This window comes from Octopus bimaculoides, chromosome 1 (assembly GCF_001194135.2).
Source record: "Octopus bimaculoides isolate UCB-OBI-ISO-001 chromosome 1, ASM119413v2, whole genome shotgun sequence".
In the NCBI taxonomy this organism is placed as follows: Eukaryota; Metazoa; Mollusca; class Cephalopoda; order Octopoda; family Octopodidae; genus Octopus; species Octopus bimaculoides.
In genome coordinates, this window is record NC_068981.1 from 20930845 (window position 1) to 20953972 (window position 23128).

The 23128-nt window shown below is 35.6% G+C and overlaps 1 protein-coding gene across 5 annotated transcripts in view; it reads right to left on the reverse strand.

The window, feature by feature from the left end:
* Positions 1–23128, reverse strand: part of LOC106882203 (nuclear receptor coactivator 5) — a 92750-nt gene that overhangs the window by 20930 nt on the left and 48692 nt on the right. For 4 of the 5 annotated variants that reach the window (XR_001410971.2, XM_014932818.2, XM_014932812.2 and 1 more), the window contains exons 3-8: positions 8102–8209; positions 6844–6898; positions 6150–6275; positions 2696–2845; positions 1446–1580; positions 240–439 (exon numbers count right to left, since the gene is read on the reverse strand). Coding sequence is in view for 4 of the 5 variants with exons in the window: in XM_014932818.2 (XP_014788304.1) it covers positions 240–439; positions 1446–1580; positions 2696–2845; positions 6150–6275; positions 6844–6898; positions 8102–8209 (774 nt within the window). In the remaining variant the exon portion in view is untranslated. The remainder of the gene's footprint in view (positions 1–239; positions 440–1445; positions 1581–2695; positions 2846–6149; positions 6276–6843; positions 6899–8101; positions 8210–23128) is intronic. The other variant, XM_014932809.2, reaches the window with a different exon arrangement.

Below are 23128 nucleotides of genomic sequence, written 5' to 3' on the forward strand. Positions count from 1 at the left end.
TATATATATATATATATATATATATATATATTAATATTTACACTCTATTGAATTTTAGCCCTCTCCATCCATCATAAAAATATCCTATCAAAAGCACACAGCTTAAAATTGGAAGTAAGACTATATTTATTGTTCCATCTAACATGAGTTGAATAGTTTTGTAAATTTAAATGACTCACCGGAACAAAGAAATGTGAAGTCACTACGCAAAATACGAACGGTTTTTAAAACTAACTTACCTTGAGGAGTACCTGGAAATATATGCAAGGTTAATGAATTATAAACTTCGTTTTGTGGACATATGATAATGACATATAACACTCCTTGTCGAGCTTTTTCTTCCACAAAATTCATTTGAGGAGAATCATCAGGAATTACACAGATCTCAGCACTCATGTTGAAATTTTCCAATCTTCTTTTTAAATGATCAGCATAGTCTCTACAACAGAAATGCAATGGTTTAAGTTAAGGAAATTTTTATGAGGTTCCTAACTAGCTATATATTATTACTCCAATTATATTATCAATATAGTTATCAACAGAATTATCTAAAACTTAATATGAAATAACTGAATATAATAATATCCAGCATCTCAATTTTTACTTTTCTGAATATAATGTAATTCTTGGTTTTACTGACAGACACAATATAACCTAGTGGTTAAGAAGTTCACTTCACAATCACAAGGTCTCAGGTTCAATCCTACTGCATGGCATAATGGGAAAGCTTCTTTTCCCACAGCATTGGGTTGACGAAAGCCTTCTTAGTGGAATTGCACTGAAGCCTGTCATATGTATATACCCGAGGTCTGTCCTGAGACCCTGAACTCATAAGGATAGAGCTTAACCTGGTTCCCATTGCATATAAATCAGTGAGATTACAACATTCTTCCTGCCTGAATGGCATGCTGATCTATCACAACAGGATTAACTTCCCAGCTATTGTTGGAACTCCTTTTACAGCTGAGTGGATTGGAGCAATGTGAAATGGGAGTGTTTTGCTCAAGAACACAATGTACTACCCAGCGTGGGAACTGAAACCACGAGGTCACGTGCCTTTACCATGTAGACAGCATCTGTAGTTTAAAGACCCAGCCTTTCACATTAATCCCATCTAAGAACAGCCAACTCAACTAATTCAAAAGAAACATTCAAACAATGCAGTTGAATGCTGAAGTTAACTCCTCCTACTTCCTAAACTTTCCATTAGCAGTTTGCATCACAGAGGACAAACTGAAAGTTTAAGATATTTCTTTAATATTTACATTGGTAAAACTTTAAGATCTGGGTTTAGTAATTCTATTTACCTCACACATAATGAACATACAGTAGACTCTACGCACTTGTAAAACAAAAAATCCACACAGATAAGCAGGTATGTATGTACTCATGAACATACACACATATACAGGTGATTAAGCAAAAATTCAAGTGCAAAAATTTACCTCAGCTGTGGACTTGTAATCAATAAAGAGGCATCAAATGCTGGTCTTTGTGGTGGAGCATTATTGGAATAAGGAGGATTGTCATTGAAAGGAGGACGGGTCCAGTTATTAGCTTCCCTGTCAAAAGAATCAGGTCTGTAAAAAAACAATTAACACAAAAACAAATTTTTAACCAATAGATCCACAAGGAAAATTTATAGTGATATCCTCCTGTATTTCATGACCAAAGATGGTCAATAATTCACCTCATTTTAAAGTAAAAATCTTGTGAAGATCTATAGTACATAAATGATGAGCAGATTTACTTAATCCAGCTTTGTTACCACACTAGCTTAAAATAATCATTGTTTAAATGGATGTGGTATTTACATGAAAATAATTAGCAATCAGCAGTAAAATGTCTTAAATATTAGCATAAGGATGGGGAGTTTGAAAGTTACAATGATCTTCTCTTAAGAAGAAAAAAAAAAAAAAAAAAAAATCTATGGCTTTTCGAAAGCATTTTTGAAAATATTCTATAGTAATAAAGGCTTATAATATCTTTTTCTACTTTAGGCACAAAGCCTGAAATTTTGGGGGAGGGGGCCTAGTCAATTAGATCGACCCAGTACGCAACTGGTACTTAATTTATCGACCCTGAAAGGATGAAAGGCAAAGTCGACCTCGACAGAAATTGAACTCAGAATGTGAAGATAGATGAAATACCGCTAAGCATTTCGTCCTGCATGCTAACGTTTCTGCCAGCTTGTCGCCTTCAGAGACTTATAATATCACAAGATCATCATCATCGTTTAACGTCCGCTTTCCATGCTAGCATGGGTTGGACGATTTGACTGAGGACTGGTGAACCAGATGGCTACACCAGGTTCCAATCTGATTTGGGAGAGTTTCTACAGTTGGATGCCCTTCCTAAAGCCAACCACTCCGAGAGTTTAGTGGGTGCTTATTGATTTTATTACCAAAGCAGAATGAAATATGATAAAATTGTATTTACATTTGAAGCAAAGTTAAAATTAACTACCTTTGTTTCAATTAAATTTTATAACAAGGAATTTAGTAAAATTACAGTCATTATTAAAGTGCTGTTTGGAACATCACATGAAATTTTAATGAAAGGTTTTAATTTCATCACCTTTAAACAGGAAATGTATATCACAGAACTAAGGACAGTCTCGAGTGGGTTAATATCAAATGGTTAAATGTTGATATTTAGATCAAAACTAAACATTTATAAAAAAACAATGTCTAACCTCGAACGATTATCTCGAAATTCATCATAATATTGATTTCCCATTGGTCCTTGTTGTGGTGGCTGTTGTTGCTGCTGTGCTGGTGGTTGTTGTAAACGCTGGTTAATGTTTGGTGGGCCATTCCATTTATTAGAATTATCAAAGAACTCCCTGCAATAAAGTAAATGAAATATCCCTTATTTCAAAAAGTGAATTAAATTAGAAAATAAACTTAAAACTCATTAAAAAAGACTGGGAAATAAATCAGGTAGAAAAACCTTCTTGAGCAAACCAACTTAAACTTTTTGTTACAATATTCTACCGAAATACATTGCCTTTGTTTCCATTAATTTTGAAAATAACAACGAAATTAGTAAAATAAGTGTCATTATTAAGCTGGTTTCTGGAACTTGAACTGATGGAAGATTTTAATTTAGATCACTTTAAAACAAGAAATTTGTATTCTAGAACCAGGGGCTGTCTCAGGCAGGCTTGTATCAAAAGGGTTAAATCAAAATATTGCAACATGTTGTTATTGCATTAGTGATAACATGCTTTCAATAAATAAACAGTTGCTCTCATCTTTACAGAGTAAATTTGTATTCCTGGCATATTTTGGTTACAATATTCTACTGTTTAAAACAAGTTACCTAACCTGCAGATCTAGTAATCCAGAATTTGAATAATTTTTTTCAAATGCATTAAATAAAAAAAGGGGGGGAAATGTAATAAACCTAATACAGAGTGGACTTTGAACGAAGTGTTGCAATTTTTGATAGTGTAAATAAGTCAGTCAGCAGAAGTGAAAGGAAATGAAAGCTTAAAATATCTCTCTTCCTAAATTTTATGAAAGAATTAGGTCTGATCAGTCATGCTTATGGCTCAAAACCATTGACTGTTTATTCCAATTCAAGTGTTGGAAATATGGGGGAACTAACAACTATGTAAAACGAAATAACAAAACAACAAGAAGATAAAATAAACAAAATTCAAGCATTTTTGCCATGAGTATCATAGATATTTAGGAAGTAATGTAAATAATTTTAAGCCAATTTAATATATTCTATATAAGTTACAGCTGTTTTTAGTTAGAAACACAATAATGAAATAATGGTTGTGCCGTGAGCCCTCTCTCCATCTATCATAGCAACAGAAATAATTCTACTTCAACTTGTTCCAGTAATAGTTGTACCTTGTATGGACATCTATATCATTTTTATCAAATCCTTCTATAGACAATCATAGAGTGATACTCATGGAAATAGAGCTTTTATGGTCACCTGAAATTCCACTCTATTCACTTAACCTCCTACTGGACAACCCTTATAGCTCAATTGATCTTTCTAGAATGCAAGACTCACTATGGTATGATTAGAATCTACAATGAAGTCTGACTGCTATAAGTTAACAGAGCTAACTTATACTAAAAGTTGGTACTGAGAGTAAACAAATGATAAAAGTAATTTTTTAGTCAACATGTAGAAATGAGTTGGCCAAATTGAGGTAGAATTTAGATGTTAGATTGATTTTGGGAAACTTATTTCTGGTTGCATATTAGTGTATCGATGTTCATTAAGAGAAACAATGAAGAGATTGTTTTAGTGTAAGGAATATTTACTTTGGCTGAGTGCTGCAGTTCCTGTTGAATAACACTGACAGTAATTTCTACACCAATCATCTGAAGGTCACTAGAAACCCAAGGAAACCATAAACTGAGATTCAAAAGCTTTGTTTTTCACTAAAATTTGAAGGGAGGAGCAACAGTTTGTGTTATGTTGTAAAGAAAGGAAATATGAGGTAGTATCAAGAAGTACCTGGACTAGTTATGCTTAATAAAAAATAACTTATTTACCTAAGTTTTAACATCATCTTCTTTGAAATAGTCATCTTGTGCAGCAATACACTGGTCCCTATGTTCCTACCACTTTTGGAATCCAGCCAGGAAGTTGTTTTCCACAACTACACTGATTTGCTCTGGATCTCAACAAGTGTCAAAATGGTGACCACTGAGCTGCCTTTTCATCTTGGAGAAGAGATAGAAGTCTGTAGGTGCTAAATTTGGTGAATAGAGCAGGTATAGAACTAATACCATGTTGTTTAGGGTGCATTGTCGTGAAGAATCCAATCCTTTGAGCTCCACAGATCTGGTCGCTTTCGCAGAATGTCCTCCCTTAGACACTTCAAAATGTTGCAGTAGAACTCCCAATTGACAGTCTGGCCCTAGGGGATGAATTCTCAATGCACAATAATGTGGATGTCAAAAAAAATGATAAGCATGCTGTGGCTGTGTCGTACCTTCTTCAGTCATGAAGATGAAATGCTCTTCCTTTGTGACAACTGCTGCTTTATCTCAAGGTCATCAGTGGCATGCAGATGGAAATTTTGACAAACTTTGATGCGATGTTCTTTCTGCTCAGTGGTCAGAAGGTGGGGGACAATTTTGGCAGACATGCTGCATGTTCAATTCGAATGTTAGGATTGCTTGCACGAAACTATACAACATACCAACAACACCAGCAATGTCATTGATTGTCCTTTGATGAATCTTATGCACAAATTGATGAATTTTCTCCACGTTTCCGGAGGTGATGCTCATGGCAGATCTTCCAGATCACTCTTCTACTTTTGAAGCACCCATACCACATGAAACATTGCATACAACCCATTGCCTTGTCATCGTAAGTTTGCCAAAGCATGCTCAATGTCCCTGTAGCAGACTTCCCAAGTTTAATGTAAAATTTCAAATTAGTACTTTGTGCCAACTTTCTGTCCATGACAAAATCACAGACTACAGCATACATGTGATCACAAAAATACAAATTTCACAATTTGCAAAGTAAATACAGCAACGCCACTCGGCACACTGCTTCATGAAGGTCACTGCTAGCTCTCACTGCGCACACAACCATGTGCTGCCATCTGTTGGGGCACTACAGAACTAGTTCAGGAACTTTTTGATACCACCTCCTATCAAATGTTTCATAAAGAGATCTTCATCCAACAATAAAAGAAAATATTCTACAAAATAAGTAAAGTAGGATAGGGTCAAGGAAAGAGAAAAGAACTTGACCAGCTACAAACCTGAAATAGAATCCATTGACTTAATTTAGAAGACAAAGAAAACAGTAAAAGGAATCCAAAATCTTAGTGGCCACATCAGGCCTGACTGACAAAATAAGCTCTATCACTACTATTTCATTGTTTCAAGATATCTAATTGTACAAAATTACATAATAATAATGTAATAAATACACACACTATTGTATTATATATAATGGATGAAAAGATTGAGCATCAGAGAATCACCTTCTATGAACTTCAAAAACATAGATGGTGCTAGTTTAACTTACAAATCTATCAATACTATATCTCTGGCTAAACATTGACAGTTCGAACATGACATACACAGAGAAAGACACATGAGAATGGAAAGAACTTCAAAAGAATAAATATAAAAAAATACAAAACAAATTACCTGTTCTCCATTTCAGCTCCATTCTTGCCTAAAGGTCCAGCTCTGTTGAATGGTTCGCGAAGAGGAGATCGATCCCGATTAGGCATGCCTGGATTTCCCCAAGGCTCTTTATCTCGCATATTAAACCTTTAAAAATATTAAAAATGAAAGAAATTAAAACATAGAAGTAAAAAGCAAATAAAGAAAGAAGGCAATTTAGAAATTCCTCAAATTACTTGTATCAGATATGGTTACCAACCAATAGGCAGCCCTGTTAGAGAAGAAATAGCCAAATATGGGTGTGTGGTTAAGAGTTTGATACCATGGCAGAGTACCTTGATCAAATGCTTTCTATGAGAGAGAGAGAAAGATTAACATACTCCTTTGTGATTTTTGTTCTACACTGTGTTACACATACTCTCTTGTCCTTGCATTCAGAAATGAAATAGTGATTGGTTTATTGGAAATCTATACAGCCAACTCAAGTGTTCCTCAGTTGTGAAAAAAAAAGTGCTCACTGAACAAATTCCTTTGTGATATTTGTTTCACACTAGAAGCTGGTTCATTGGAAACCTACAGTCAACATAATCATTCACCAATTGTGATATAAATTAAAAGTAGGATCAGAAAATAACTGAATTTTATCTACATAACATTCATAATTTGGTATTACTTTAAAACCAAAATCAAAGTAGAATTAAAACCAGAAACCTACCTTTCATTTCTACCACTTGAATCAGAAGATTGACTTTCAACAGCCAGATTTACATCTGAGAAATTAAACAATAAAATACATTAACTCATAAAACCCATTACAGTGTTAATTTAAATAAACTACAATCAAGTTTTCTTAACATATGTTGGTTTGGTTAGTGATCCTGTTAGAAATCTTACAATCAGAGCTGGCAATTGTGTTAATTTCTAATTTAGTTTATTGTTAAATGTAGTGGATAGGACAACCAATGTTGTCAACTGCTGCTATGGTAAAGAAAAACATTAAAAAAGGATCTTGAGCAAATGGATCAAAATATTATGGTGGTAGAATGCAAGAAGATTTCCTTTAAAACCAAGCAAGGAGACAGCCACTTGAGATGAATGGGTAACAAAAGCTGTTCAAGCTATGTCTAAGTATTACAATTAAGGTCTTCTGTGCTAGTATGACAAAATAAAATCAATGGAAGAAAAAAGAAAAAAACACCTAAATGTAAATTAGCTATCATAAAAAAAATCATTCTTGTTATTTTATCACTTAGTAACATCCAGTATAAATTGGATAGGTTTTGCAATATAATATATTTATATATGTCATCTTATGTATGAATCCTAATGTTTTCTATTTAGAATCAAGTGAATTGGTTATATGCTTTTCTCTTTTGTAGAAGAATTTGGAAAAGAATTCATTTTAAGTTCTTCCTATTATTGTAAATTTTATCATTATATGTCATCTTATAGAAAAATTATCAAAAATAAATGTATTTTCTGGATTTAGCTTCCAATTATTTCTTCCTACAATGGATTAGATTACAAATGGTATTTAATAATGGGGATAATTACGATGAATTACACTTATGAAATATTATCCAAATTTGACTGTTTACCAATTTGTAAGTGATATGAAACCATTCTGAGTAGAGCCAAACTCTGTTCAGTTGAGTAACACTGATGCAAGTATGGTCATATAATAAGGATTTTACTTCCTTTGAGATTTTCAAATGACTGTTAGTAATGCACTTCATATCCTGGAATTATTATCTACTAAGCATTTTTTCCCCTTGACTATTAGTGACTTGTATTGAGTAAACACTCAAGTTTCTAGAAATGACAGGAACAGTAAACAAAAAAATGAAATAAAATGATAATTATTTTGAAAATGCTGACATAGTTTTTAAGAGAAAGATCAGTGACATGGTTTCTGACTGCTTAGCCTAACAGTAGTGTTTTGTAAAGAAATATATAGAAACATTCATTCTTACTTATTATCTGTCCTTTTATCATACAGAACATCTCCGCAGATATTGCTGCCTTTGCATCCTCTTCTTTCTCAAACTGAATGAAGGCACAGTTATGATAACTTTCAATTGCTGCAATAAAAGTTAAAGATAAAATTTGTATTGAAAATCATATTAAGCAAACAAAAACATCATTTCACGACTGCTCAAATTTAAACCTTGTTAAAATACATGTCTATCTGAAATGTAGTTTCCAGACGACATCCACTAATGCTGGTATCAGGAAACAGAACTCTGGCAGTAATGTCATGGTATTTTGTAGTACAACCAATTTTATCACAAAACGATTAGATTTATAAATATTATCCTACATATTTCTCCGAACATTGTTTTAAAGTGTTGTTTGTTTTAAGGGACAACTACTGTACACTATTGACAAGTTGTGTGAGTGAATGAAACTACAGGGTTAAATTTGGTCAATTTTTGAATATCTCAGTTATTTAACTCCAGGTTGTGCATAATTACAATCAAAGGCATTCTAGCTGTGACCATCCTGTCTTTTTCTCATGAGCAAGGAACTCAGGATCACATTTTTCAACCTGTCCTTTTCTCAGATGAAGTGGTGTGATTCAAGGGAGATATGATTGTTATTTCTAGCAGATGAAATGACTATGTAAAGCACACTTCTAAAGAGGTACTGAAACGATGTGTTCATAAATGAATCTGCACAAAATTAATAGGACTATTACTATTAGTTGTCAACAGTAAAATTGTTCACTCCTGAGTATGCTTTCTTTCTACTGGCCAGTTTGAGTGTTCCGGTTGACAGCAACTACAACCCTTGGTAAGATTTCTACAGTTAGGTTTTGGAGGGACTGAAAAAACTCATCCTTCTCTTGATCTATTGCAATCTAGTCTCACCTCGTCTGCTATTTATTTAACATCACCACCTTGGGTGCTTTTAGTAGAGTTCACTCAGTTGTAAGCATTCTGATCTGATTTTAGGCCGAGTAAGCCATACTTTCTTCTTCCCTTTCCTCCTACCAATCCCAAGATGCCTTGCAAAGGTCATGGCTGATGGTCTTTCTCCTCAGAGTAAGCCAAAAGAGAAAAGGGGGAAAATATGTTATTACTAGTGGTAAGGCATCTTTTTTCCACAACTTTTTTTATGCATTACCTTATCTTTTCCATTATCTTTCCTGTTACATAATTCAGTCACTGGACTGTGGTTATGCTGGGCACCACCTTCAGTGTGAACAAAGTGACCCCAATACTTATTTCTTAAGCCTGGTTCCTTATCCTATCAGACTCTTTTGTTGAACCACTGAATTATGGCAATGTAAACAAACCAACACTGGTTGACAAGCAGTGTGGGACACACACAAGACAATCTTCCAAACAGTTTCTGTCTACCAAATTCACTCATAAGGCACTGGTAGGCTCAGGGTTATAACAGAAGGTGCCACACAGTGAGACAGAATCCCAAACCACATGGTTGCAAAGCGAGCTTCTTAAAACCAGCCATGCTTTATGCCTAGATAGTTTTCTAAATTTGGATGACTCTCCATTGAAAGACAAGTGTTAAATTTCTTATAATTTTTCTTGTTACACTCTTCCCCTACCCAAATGACATTCAGAGTAAGTTTCTGGTGTTCAAGATGTCAGCAAAACATGTCCCTACAACAGGTTTTTACCTGGCTTTTGAACAAAAACATCAGAAGTAAAAAAACAAAGTGAATGAAAATATTATTGAAGAAAATACTTTTGGGAAAAAAAATGATATTTCCAGCAAATTTGAAGACACAATAACAAACAAAGCATACATGTAAATCTCTTCCATGTCAAATAAAGAAAATAGCAAGTAAGCTAATAGTTTCAAATTTGCTTACAACTACAGGTAAATTTTTAAGCTGGTGCAGACACTAAATACTTGGCAATGTTTTCTAAAACAAGCTAAGTATATCTACTTGACTTTTTAATTAAAAAAAAAAAAAAGAAGTTTTCCTCATACCCTTGAGGGAAGAATTACAGTTAGCTCTAGCTGACATGTGAGAAGAAATATTACATCCATAGAGCAAAGGTACAGCTAAGGCACAGGGTGTGCCAGTTTTTAAAATTTCCACAGCTCTTTAATGCATTACCATATCTTTTCTTTTAGCTTTCTTGTTACACATTTGAGTCACTGGACTGTAGCTATGCTTGAACATGAACAAATTGACTGCAGTACTTATTTCTTAAGCCTGGTACTTATATTGTCAGATTCTTTTACCCAACAGCTTGTATAAGTGGGGGGAATATTTGAGATAGGAGAGGTGGCTTTAAGGTGTTGAGAGGCTGCAGTATGACTGAGAGACAAGTGCAAGTGTCTTGCTATAGTAAAGATACATGGCTACCCAGAATTTTGTAAAGGTGGGTGGAAGTACCTGGGGTGACAAAATACAAGAAGGTGAGCATAAGAGGATACAATGGATTGGGGAATGAAGAAGAGAATATATATATGTGAGTGTGCATATACACCGACATGCACCCCACTTATGTATTGCTACATTTCCCTTCCCACTGTTCCTACACTTTGCACATTAACTTCCTACCTTCTGATCTATCTTCACTCCTATATATCATCATCATCGTTTAACATCCAGTCTCCATGCTGGTATGGATTGGATGGTCTGACACGGAGCAGGCTAGTAGGGAGCTGCCCAGACTCCAACTGTCTGTTGTGGCACGGTTTCTATTGGCTGGATGCCCTTCCTAAAGCCAACCACTTAACAGTGTGCTAGATGCTTTTTAAGTGGCACTGGCACCTGAAAAGACAATCTTGTATGTGAAAGACAACGATTTTACTTAGCTTGATATGTCTTATCAAGTACAGCAAATTGCCACATCTCCTGATCCCTTATTTCCTCTCTCACACACACACACACACAAACACAAGGTGCATGCATGTCTGTGTGGTTAAGGAATTTACTTTCCACCCATGTTTCAGGTGTCTTCTACTATTGTCCTAGGCCAACAAATGCTTTGTGAGTGAATTTAGTAGACAAACTGAGTGGAAACCTGTCATACAAGCGTTTATATGTGTTTGTGTGAGTGTCTTAGTGCATGATTCCCAACTGCTTGACAACTGGTGTAGGTTTATGTCCCCATAACTTGGCAGTTTAGCAAGAGTACAGCAGAATAAGTACCAACTTAAAATAAGTGCTGGGGTCAATTTCTTCAACTAACCCTTCAAGGAATGGCTTCGATGACTGAAACAAGTAAAAGGGTAAAAAAAGAATGGAAGAATGGAAGAATACACACACACACACAAGTATATGTATGTTCCATTATATCTTAAAGCTATGATTTTGCCTATTTTCTCATGCTAGCATAGGTTAGACAAATATATTTTATAGCTGGAAGGACACTTCCTGTTATTAACCTTTACCTGTTTTTCAAGTAAGAGATCTCTTGCTTCACACAACTTTGAAGGTGTGAAGACTGGGTAATTTGTTGACACGAAAAGTAGCAATAACATCACTTATAGCCAGCAACTTTTATGAAGCATACATGTAAACAAACAAACATCCATGCACATGCACGCATGCATAAACAAACATACTGGGTTTCTTTCTGGTTGTCTACCAAATTCGCTTATGGCTTTGGTTGGCTTGACTACAGTAAGAGATAGTTATCCAAGATGCTATGCCTGCACAGAGATATCAAGTTAATAGATGAGGTTATGACAGCTACTGAAAGAGTTATAGTGTAACTAACCAGGAAGAGAATTAACCCAGATGAGATACTGTATGGGTGTGTGCTAAGAAAGAAGTATCACTTTCTTAGCAGTGAGACAACTTGATACATAAATTAGATGATGATGTTTGATGGATGCTGCCAGTCTGATCTGATCTGGACCAAGTCGCATCTATCAAATATCATCATCGAACATCAATCAAATATTGAACCCTAACCCAATACCTAACCAGTCCAAATCAGATCAGACTGGTATATGTATACAAGTATGTGTATCTCCTCTCTCTCTCCCTATATATATATATATATATAGCCTATCACAGTGATGTCAATATTTATTTCAGTGTAGTATTTACTTCATTAAGGTATGAGCCTAGCTTCAAACAACTTCTATGCATATATATATATACACAAGTCTGTATTTGTGTCTATGTATCAGTCTAAATGTAACCAATGCTTGGACGTGCATACATATGTATGGGCATTTACATTCAGAGAGGGTAGTTGATATCTTTTCTTATCAATTAATACTACCTTGGCTAGGATAACTGTGATGGGACATGGCTTAGTGGTTAGAGTATTTGGCTCACAAGTTTATTCCACGTTGCTCCAGTTCACTCAGCTGGCAAAAATGAGTAGTACCTGTGTTTCAAAGGGCCAACCATGTCTGTGTCATGCTGAATCTCCCTGAGAGCTACGTTAAGGGTACGTGTGTTTGTGGAGTGTCAGTTACTTGTATGTTAATTTCACAAGCAGGCTGTTCCTTTGATGAAAATGTTTGATGGAAACTGGTTCAGACCAGTTGCATCCATCAAACATCTTCATCATCTCTAAACTCGATCAAACTGGTCCAAACCAGATCAGACCGATCTGATCCAGTTCGATGATGATGTTTGATGGATGCGACCTTTCTGATCTGGTTTTGACCAGTCTGGAACGTTCTGATCTGATTTCAACTGATCTGGACTGTTCTGATCCAGATTGGACCAGTTAGGGTTAGGATTTCATGGATGAAGATGTTGGATGAAGATGAGATGTTTGGTGAAAATGTTTGGATGCAACTGGTCAGATCCCATTTCGACCGGTCTAGAACTACTTACTAATACTAGCCAATAGAAGGACTCTAAGGTCTTACACTTGCTACGTGAAGCTAAAAGAATGGCTTGTGAGGGCCATGTAAGTCATGTATAAAGGTGCTATAAGCGAGGTGAGAGTTAGTAATGGATATAGCAATGAATTTAGTATAAAGATAAGTTCCATCATGCAGAATTCTCAGTCCCTTTTCATTTACTAGTCTATTAGGCTAAAACAGAGGTATTTAAGATGGTTGTCAATGAGAACTTATATATCCAAGTGGCCTAATAATATAAGAATTCAAATAAATTCTTATATTTGGATCTGTAGCAGAATTAGAGAAGATATTCCATACATGGTAGCAAAACCTAGAACCAAGAGGCCTCAAAGTAAATTTAGCAAAGACTAAAGTCTTAGTAAGTAGGAAGGAAGACAAGGCCCTGGTACTGTTAGAGAAATGGCTGTGCTTGATAAGCAGAAAGGAAGTAGAAATTCCATTCAATGTACCCAGTGACACTCAGGAGGTGTAGTGGAATCAGGGGAAGGCAAATGAGGAAGGTAGACTTCATAATGCAATGGATACTCAGAAACAGTGACCATTAAGGGCACATAGGATAAAGATTCTCTTAAAAATGTTTTGATGGTACAAGAAGTGTCTGGTACTTAGATGACCTAACAGTGGAGGTGAATGCTTCAAACGTATAGTAATCAGTATAAGATAGGACTGGAAGATCAGGGAACCATTACTCTTAGAGTGAACGGAAGAGTGTATGATGTCTGTGTGTGAAGTGCAATGCTGCATGATAGTGAGACATGGCCACTGAATGCAAAGGATTTGTGAAATGAGGTCAGCATACTTTACTGGATATGTAGTGTTAGTGTGCATGAACAGTGGGGGTATAGATAGACTGAGAGGCAAGCTGTGTACAAGAATAATTAAATGCAGTATGCAGAAGAGAAGACTGTACTGGTATGGGCATGTGATGTGTATGAAGAATAACAGCTGTATAAAGAAGTGCAGCCACTGAAAGTGATTGGCATCTGAGAAAATGATGGAATGAAATGATGAAAACTGATCTTAGAATGATTAACCTTACAGAGGAGATGACAGTGGCTGCAGTGATTGGTGACATGCAGTGCTGGAGAAAACCTGTCCAGTTATGCTTGCATAGTGAAATGTTGTACAAGGTATCAAATAAATAAATAAATAAATAAATAAAATGTAATGCATGAATGGCATTTGCCAATACACCCACTTAAAATGGAAATGACATTAGGTAACATGCACCAGCATAAGACAAGATGTTTCAAAAGAACAACAAAAGTCTTAGGGGTGCATCAGTTGATCTGGATTCAAAAGACACAAGGTTATCTATCTATCTATCTATCTATCTATCTATCTCAGCACACAAGTCTACCTTAATAAACATCCAAAATGGCTACCACACACACTGCCTTGCATGCAGCTCAAGTTCTATTCATAAGTATTTGGTCTTTTACTATTGAGCAATGGGGAATAAAATTATCTATCTCAGACCTCACATGCAATGAGGTGACATACATAACCCTGATGGAAAAACAACTGCTGACAGACATATTGAATGTAAAACTTAGTCTTCTTCCGTTATGACAGGAAAGAAAGAAGCCTCGAAGATTTAACAGCATCAGTACTGTTACCACACTCATGGTGCATAGAAACAGTTAAGCACAAGTATGTACGACAGATTACCCATCAGATACCTCAAATTGTGGCAAAGAATTTCAATAAAGCCATGGCAAGATAGTAGTATTAACCAACCTGAGCAAAAAAAGCCTAAACTTCAACTTCAAGTGGCCAGAGGGATACATTCTCTCAGGTATATCATAGGATGGTAAACAAGCAGAGTCTCAATGGTACGCAGTTTATAGAATAAATGATCGGCTAACCTATCACAGACAACCACAGTGGATCTTTGCTTCAGAAATAATGAAGAAATTATCCACAATTTAAAGCTGATTACTATATCTGATCATAACATTGTAGAACTAACAGTATATGATGCAAGCATACATGCAGATGAACATCCCAACCCTGCAATGACTAAATTTTCACAAGTCTTAATGGAATCAACTGAGAAGGAAGATAAATATGAACCAAGATGTCTGGCAATATGAGGTTCTAAAGAAGACCTGCCTACATCAACGAAACTGAATTCTAGAAGCATTGTGTGTCCCACCTACACTTAGTGCTTACCTCCCACTCCCCAATCCTGTCTCACTGTATCACTGCTTTCCGCTAGCCCCTGACCTGTGTGTTCCATCCACACATCCTGTCTCACTGCATCATTGATATTTGCTAGCCCCAGAAAGTATATGCTCTCAAATGTCCAACAGGATCACTGGGGGAAGCAGGTAGCTTGATATTTTGGTAACCAAATTAATAATAGTGGAAGATATAATAGCTAGAATAAGAACAGACTGGAGTAAGTTCAGGGAGCTACTAATCATCATTGTTTAACATCTGCTTTCCATGCTGGTATGGGTTGAACAGTTTGACTGAGAACTGGTAAGTTGGGGGGGGGGGCTGCACCAGGTTCCAATCTGATTTGGTAAGGGATCTATGGCTGGGTGCCCTTCCTAATGCCAACCACTCCAAGAGTGTAGTGGGTGCCTTTTAAGTACCATTGACCTGACACCGGCATAGGCCATGAATAGTCTCACTTGGCTTGATAGGTCAACACAAGCATAGTATATTGCCAAGGGCCTTGGCCACCTGCTACCATGAGGCTCAACACTTGAATAGTGTTTTTTATGTGCCAGCCAGACAGCAATGGCATCGGCCTTCTCTCTCAGAGAGAAAAGTAGATAGTACAATGCCCACAAACAACATGGTAGTAAGACATGAGCTTTGAATGTAGAGGACCTGTGAAGACTTGAAGAGAGTAATGTGAACATGCTCCACCAGATGTGCAAAGTCAGTGTGCATGAAAGAGTACAAATGTGTTGAGAGAAAAACTGGTCATAAGAGGAATCAGATGTAGTTAGCTAGAGAGAATGTTGCATTGGTTTGGCTATATGTATGGATGAGGATAGTTGGTATGCAGTGCTTGAGAAGACCTGCCAAGCTATGTTAGTATGGCACGATTCATGTTCTGAAAGCATGTGTCTATACACAACTGAGGTTGTGGAAGCATATCTATGCATACAACTGGGTTCCATACCCCAGTGTCCCTGTCATTTAATTCTACTCCCTCATCTCCCAGTCAATCAATAGCTCCATCACACTCCTACCTACTGTATTATTCTACTAAAGTAAGTAATGAAATCAGAACCTGTAACCATAACACATGTCATTCACCATTTCTATACTGTCAATCATCATTCCTCCTTTCTGAACTAATTCTAATTGAAATTCTTCCATCATTCTTACTGTTGTCCTAACTCATATTTACCACCAATCACCCCCAGTCCTGTTCCCCACTCACTACATTCACCTCCTATATACATCACTCTATGTTTATATTTATCTCTCACTTCCCCTCCACTGCTGTAACCTTACCTACCCTGATGATTCTCCTGTCTTCATGCTCTCTTCTACACACTACCTTGGACATGCTACCATGATGGTATCTTCAGGTACTTCATCGCCATCATATCTACCTCACTCTGTGATACTGTTCACCAGACCCACTCATGTTAAAATGCAAAGTAGTCCCAAATCTTCCTGTAACAAACCTATTACACATTAATTTCTCAGCACTTGCATAAAGTGACCATTCTATGTTCTACTTAGGTGAGATGGTTTTTTAGTTTTGTGAATTTTAAGACAACCTCATGAGTGCTAGTGCCATGGAAAAAAGAAAAAGAAAAGAAAGCACTCAGTACACTCTGTAAAGTGGACAACATTAGGAAGGGCATTGGCCAAACAAATGATACCAAAACTGATGCTCGAGAGCAAGGCATGGTCATCTGACCCACAGGATCATGTCTAACCGTCAAACCTATGCAAGCATCAGAAAGAGATATGAAAGTAAAAATGACAGTGTGTGTGTCCCTGACTGGCATCGTGTGAAAGTTGTTAATAAACTTCACTATAAATACATATAGCTACACTGTATCCTTATATCTCTTCTATCCACTGGACTTACATTCTTTATTCTCACACATTCCAGTCATCCCTTCTGCTTGCAGTAGCATGTCACCTATAATTGAGTGGAAATTGTTCAATCTGTGCCCCACCATATCTTGATATTCCTTTCTCTCTACTTCCAAATCAAGATGCTTGAGTGTGTAAGGGTTAGAGGAGAAATTGCATCATATCTGTCAATATCCAATGACCCCTACCATTGCTCACTACCTTCACAATCGATCGCCTCTCTTAAGCCACCCTCCCATTGACATCTATTTGTCAATCTTTTTATTGCTATTCTTACAATCTATCACCCGTGTTCCCCCTTACTAGCTAACATTACTACCCTCCCCACTTTTTATAATGATGAATTGGGTGACCAAGTCAGCAATGGAGGTGGATGCTCTGAGAGCATAGCTGTAGGAATAAGAATAGGCTGGATAAAGTTCAGAGAGCTTCTACCTTTGCTGGTAACAAAGGGCCTCTGCTTCAAAGTGAAAAGCAGATTGTATAATATCTATGTGCAAACAGTCATGCTACACGGCAGTGAAACATGGGCTGTGACTGCAGAGAACATGAGGAGGTTTGAAAGAAATGAAGCTGGATGTGAAATGTCAGTGTGCATGTATGACAGAGTGTAAGCATTTTGACAGAAAAATTGAACATAAGAGGCATCAGATGTTGTGTGCAAGAGAGAAAACTGCACTGGTATGGTCATGTGACGCGTATGAACAAGGACAGCTGTGTAAAGAAGTTCTGATCTCTAACTGTGGAGGGAACCTGTGGAAGAGGTAGACTCAGGAAAATACGGGACTAGGTGGTGAAGCATGATCTTTGAATGTTGGGCCTCATGCAGGTGATGACAAGTACTCAAGACTATTGGCAACTTTCCATTTAAAAATCTCTTTTCGAGATACCTTTTTGGTTTGTATACTTCTGTCTTGAATGGAGATTTTCTAAAGGACTAGTTTCCGAGTTACAAAATCAGTGTTTGTAAGGCACTGTATTTTCTATATATTGCAAGTGAGGTTAAACTTCATCATTTACACTTCACTATACACCCAGAACCAACACAATGCATATATCAATACCACCACTACTGCACCCCTTCCAAACCTTAGACATCCCAACAGATCACAACATATGCACCAGCAATATATATATATGTATATAGAAATACACATATATATGACTACTTCATAAGTGCTGGGTGCTATAATTTAGTGGAATATGTGGCAGAGTGAGACTAAGGAAGTATTAGAATGATGTGGTGAAAACTGGCAACATGCAGTGCTGCAGAAGACTCAAGCCTATATCTGCTACCTTAACTCCGTTTCATGTATTTGCTGCTCATCTTCACTCCCTTTCACCTCCATGACTCAAATCCTTCCACCTCTCATCTCTGTGTAACCTGTGTTGGTTGTACCATCCTCCTCATCCCTCTGCTTCTCTCACCCTTTACTAAGCCCATATATAAGAGACTGTCAAATCATTCTCATTCCTCTATCACATTCTCCTATGTTTAGGCCTATGCATACGAGACTGTACTTAACCATCTGTACTCAGTATATGTGAATGGCAATTACTGTCAACCATCACTCCCCACCTCTGGGCCATTTCTACTGTAACCCATCACCTACTCTTGCCTTTCTCTACCTCTGCCATTGCTCATCATTCCCCTCCACAATGACTTTGCCTCTCCCATTATACACTTACTCTCTTTGCATTCTGACCTTTCTGCTGTCATTGCACCGTCTTTAGTCTTGTCCCCCCAAAGACCAATCAACCACTTTAGTAATGGTGACAAGAAAATACACCTAGTACATTCTGTACAGTGGTTGGTAATAGAAAGGGTATCCAGATGTTGAAACTAAGTTTTTCTTTTTATACTTCAATTACATCAGCACTGCATTTTTTATGCATTTTATCTAAAAACCGAATTAATATTAAATTTATTCTTTATTTATCTATGGCTATGAGGCTACAATATGCGATAAAGACACTGATCCTTTGATGCACAGTTTATCTGCTATGATGAGACATATCAGTTAGTGTGGACAAATAGTATCAGACATTACATGGTGATTTGAAAAGTGTTAAAGCATTTCAAGTAGCATGTTAGCTTGCAATCATGAGTGAAAATTGTCATTTACTGTCTAGATGAAATCCTCCAGCATGTACATACTGTAGGAGAACAAGAATCTCCTCTAAGGTTATTCTTTAGCAAATAAAACAAGATGGAAATTTCTATGTCAATGAATTATAGAAAAGAATCCAAAACTACATGTGATCATAATTCCATTCTATTATGTATCCAGTTGTACAATCAAGGTTTCTCTTAAGTTTATATTTTTAATGGCTTTGATCCATCAGGCAGACTATTGTAAACTGAGCATAATGCATGATCTAGCATGTTTTTAGATCTATTAAGATTAATTCTGTCAAAAAACAAATTAGTTTGATTTTGATTTTCCTTGCGACTGACTTCAAAGTTCATTTTTTTTTCAAGTCAAATGATATGCTCAAAAACAAGTTGATGAGAAGAATGGCTTCCCATCCCAAAGACCTGGTCCATGATGATGATGTGTATATGTCTATATGTGCATAAATATATATCTTATTTGTACAAAGCATTTTATTTAGTTTCTTTATTTTAGCACGTTTCACTGGCATTTATTATGTCACATACATTTGCTTTAAATGTGCAACACTGCCTTGTAAAAACACTTTCAGACCCACAAAAACGGAAGTTGATCAATACATACATTACAGTCCTGTTCTTTTTTATCTTAAGGACTATAGATTTCAAGTTCTAATCACAAGCTTCTTAAAGAGAGAGAAAAAAAGTGTTATATCAACTGATCATTCCTTAATTTTCTCAGTATCATTGTTTGCTTGCTTCTTCTCTTTCACTTTGTAACTGTTACTTGACAAATTTCACTGTTGTAATTTCATTGGGCTTTCTTAAAGAATAACAATAACTGAATGTAGGAACAAAAAACAACAAAGAAGAGAAAATGTTTTCTTTATTTCATAAAAGCATTGTTAGTCTAGCTCAGTTAAATTTTTTACTTGTGCTCTTATTTTTCAGCAAGTTGACTATAACTGTGATGGCCGGGAAATTTATCTTGAATGTCCTAAGGTACATTTTAAGGAATATAACATTATATTTACAGTTTGCATATGAAACAAATCACTTGAGGAAACAGTCAATCCTAAAGAATGATAAAAGTTTTGGATAAGATAATTATTGAAAATTGACCAAACATTTCAAAAACACCTGCACATTCTGATTGCTCCTAATAAATTTCACCAATGTGTAATGAAGACAGATCAATTATACAGTGATTGATGACTGGGTCACAGAAATGAGATCATTGGCATTAGATTTGAATTCTCACATTTACACCATACGAAGAAATACACTGTTCCTGTCTATGTTATGAGAATCCATTACTCAGTGATGTATTAAAAATAGTCAAATCTTTTATTCATGCTAAAATAATCTTAGCAACTACTCAGTGGTAGAAAACCAGTCACCAACAAAACAATATTTCTATGTCAATGAATTATAGAAAAGAATCCAAAACTACATGTGATCATAATTCAACTGAAAATCTAAAATCAAATGATTGATGAAAAAGCTGATTGGAAAGCTTGCCCATAATAATTAAAAATATAATTCATGCAGAAAAATTTGGTCATCTAGTGAATGTTTGCATGACCTCATTTCAAAACTATAACTTCAAAGACAAATCAATTGTAAAAATTACAGTTGCCGTGCTAATAGTTATATTAGTAGTATATATGAATCAAATGAAAATGAATTTAATTCTGTATCTACTAAAAATTTATATCAAGTAGTTAGGAATAAAATGCTACATTTCAGCACAAATCAATTTATAAATTAACTATAGTACTCGAGCTGTCACACAGAGATAAGTGTGTGTAATGATGCATATATTATTATCATTAGCACTTTGGCTTGTATGTATGAATATTTGATTTTTTTTTTTTCCAATTGGAGGCATTATTGAAATATGAGCATGAAGCAAGTTGCTAATGAGAATATGAGGATTTAAATAAAAATGCCACAATAACAGGAAAATTAAGTAAATTAAATTTATCACTCTCCAAATATATGTTTAATTACTTTTGGTATGTACATGTTGTAGTCAATGATTCACTCATTATTCTACACCATGTTAATTTCTACAAAAATGTTCTACCTAATATCACTCCATGCAAAAGCTACAAATGTACATAATAAGCATTACTATTTACATTCACTGCAAAAATTCCTGAAAAACAATATTTCTTGTATAGGCATTAGTGTTAGGAAAGGCATCCAGCTGTAGAAACTTTGCCAGATCAGATTGAGCCTGGTGCAGCCTACTGGCTCACCAGTCCTCAGTCAAACTGTCCAACCCATGCCAGCATGAAAAACGGATGTTAAACAATGATGAAGATGATGATGATATGAGGAGGCACCAACACGCCTTGGCATTCTAAAATTTCAATCAGTAATTTCAAGTTATTTCTGCTTTTATGTTCTGCTTAATCACAACATGCAACATCCATATTGTGAAGAATTATCTAAAGTTAAGTGTTGGAGCATGAGACAACAAGTCAATGGATTGGTCAGTTATTTGGTGGAATTTGTCATTTTCATGTATATTCTTATCACTGTTTGACAAAAAAAAAAAGTCTGTCAAACTCAGGCTAGAATAATGAAGAAATCTCTTATAAATGTAGCAATGTACAGCAAATCATCATAATTTATGAACATTAAAGTATTAGTTAAGCATTATGAGACAAAGAAAACAGCAGAAGGATCTTTCAAATCCAAAGAATTAAGTAGAGATGCTGTTGTAGCAAGTGGAGAAGCTGTTGGGTAATTTAGAAAACTTCAAACTGTTTCTCACGTTGAGCATTATGAGACAAAGAAGACAGCAGAATGAACTTTCAAATATAAAAATAAACAGAATGATTCCAGCTGGTGTCAAATGATTTGGAAAAATCTTATTAAGTGGAATAAATTAAACAGCTTCAGTTGCTTAAAAGAGTTATAAGAGAAAAAGTATATATACAAAGACACACAGTGTACTACATATATATTGAGTAAATTTGAATTAGATACCAGTTCCATTAGAACCTAATTTAAATAAATACAGAATTATCAGGTTTCCACCATTTAAACCTGTACTGCTAAATTTAAATGCATATAGTAATACAAATATTCCAGTCATAGGAAAATACCCATTAAATATTTAAATTAGAACTAAGCAATCACAAAACTTAAAAGCTAATGTAAATGATTCTGAAAGGGATTTCAATCTATTCAAGATTAAAAATATTTAAATATCCATGCACGATAATGTGGACAATGCAAATGATTCAAATATAAAAAGCAAAACCGACAATCTATGTACAAAGTATTCCAAAACATTTTTTTCATCTGGTTGAAGGCACTGTGTGTAAATACAAACCATAATTTGACTGTGTCCAGATAAAAAGCCAATATATTTTCAAAGGCCAAATTGGCGAAAGAAGATTTAGAACATCAAGTATCAAATGGTACATTAGAACTAACAGATTAAAGCTACTGAGCTGCCCCAATTTGGATATGTTATATGGATATTGAGCAGTAAAGTTTTGAATCTATGGTGATTTTAAAATCATTGCAAACATGCTGAATAAGATTCCCACTCAAAACCCAGGCATGATAAATTATTCCACAGCTTGAAAGGTGGGAAAAACTTCAGCATAGTCGATTTAACCCTTTCGTTACTAACCCGGCCATAGCCGGCCGAAAATTTTTTTGGTTCATAAGACTAACCCGGCCGTAGCCGGCCGAGCATATCCATTGTTATTTAAATGTATATTTGAACCCAAATTTCGTTAGTACATTCGTTCAAACACCTGATTTCACTTTGCAAACAGCTGAGTTATTGTCTCTGACATTATTTGGCGTGATATTTGAACTCAGTGAATTTTGGAAGATTTTTCCCCACATTTTTTGCGGCGTTAATTTTTTTCAACTTTGAAGATGGAGAGGAGTTTCATGCTATCAAGCAGTGATTCCGAATTTGAAGGTTTTTCAACAGAAGATATGGAGATATCGAGGAAAAGAA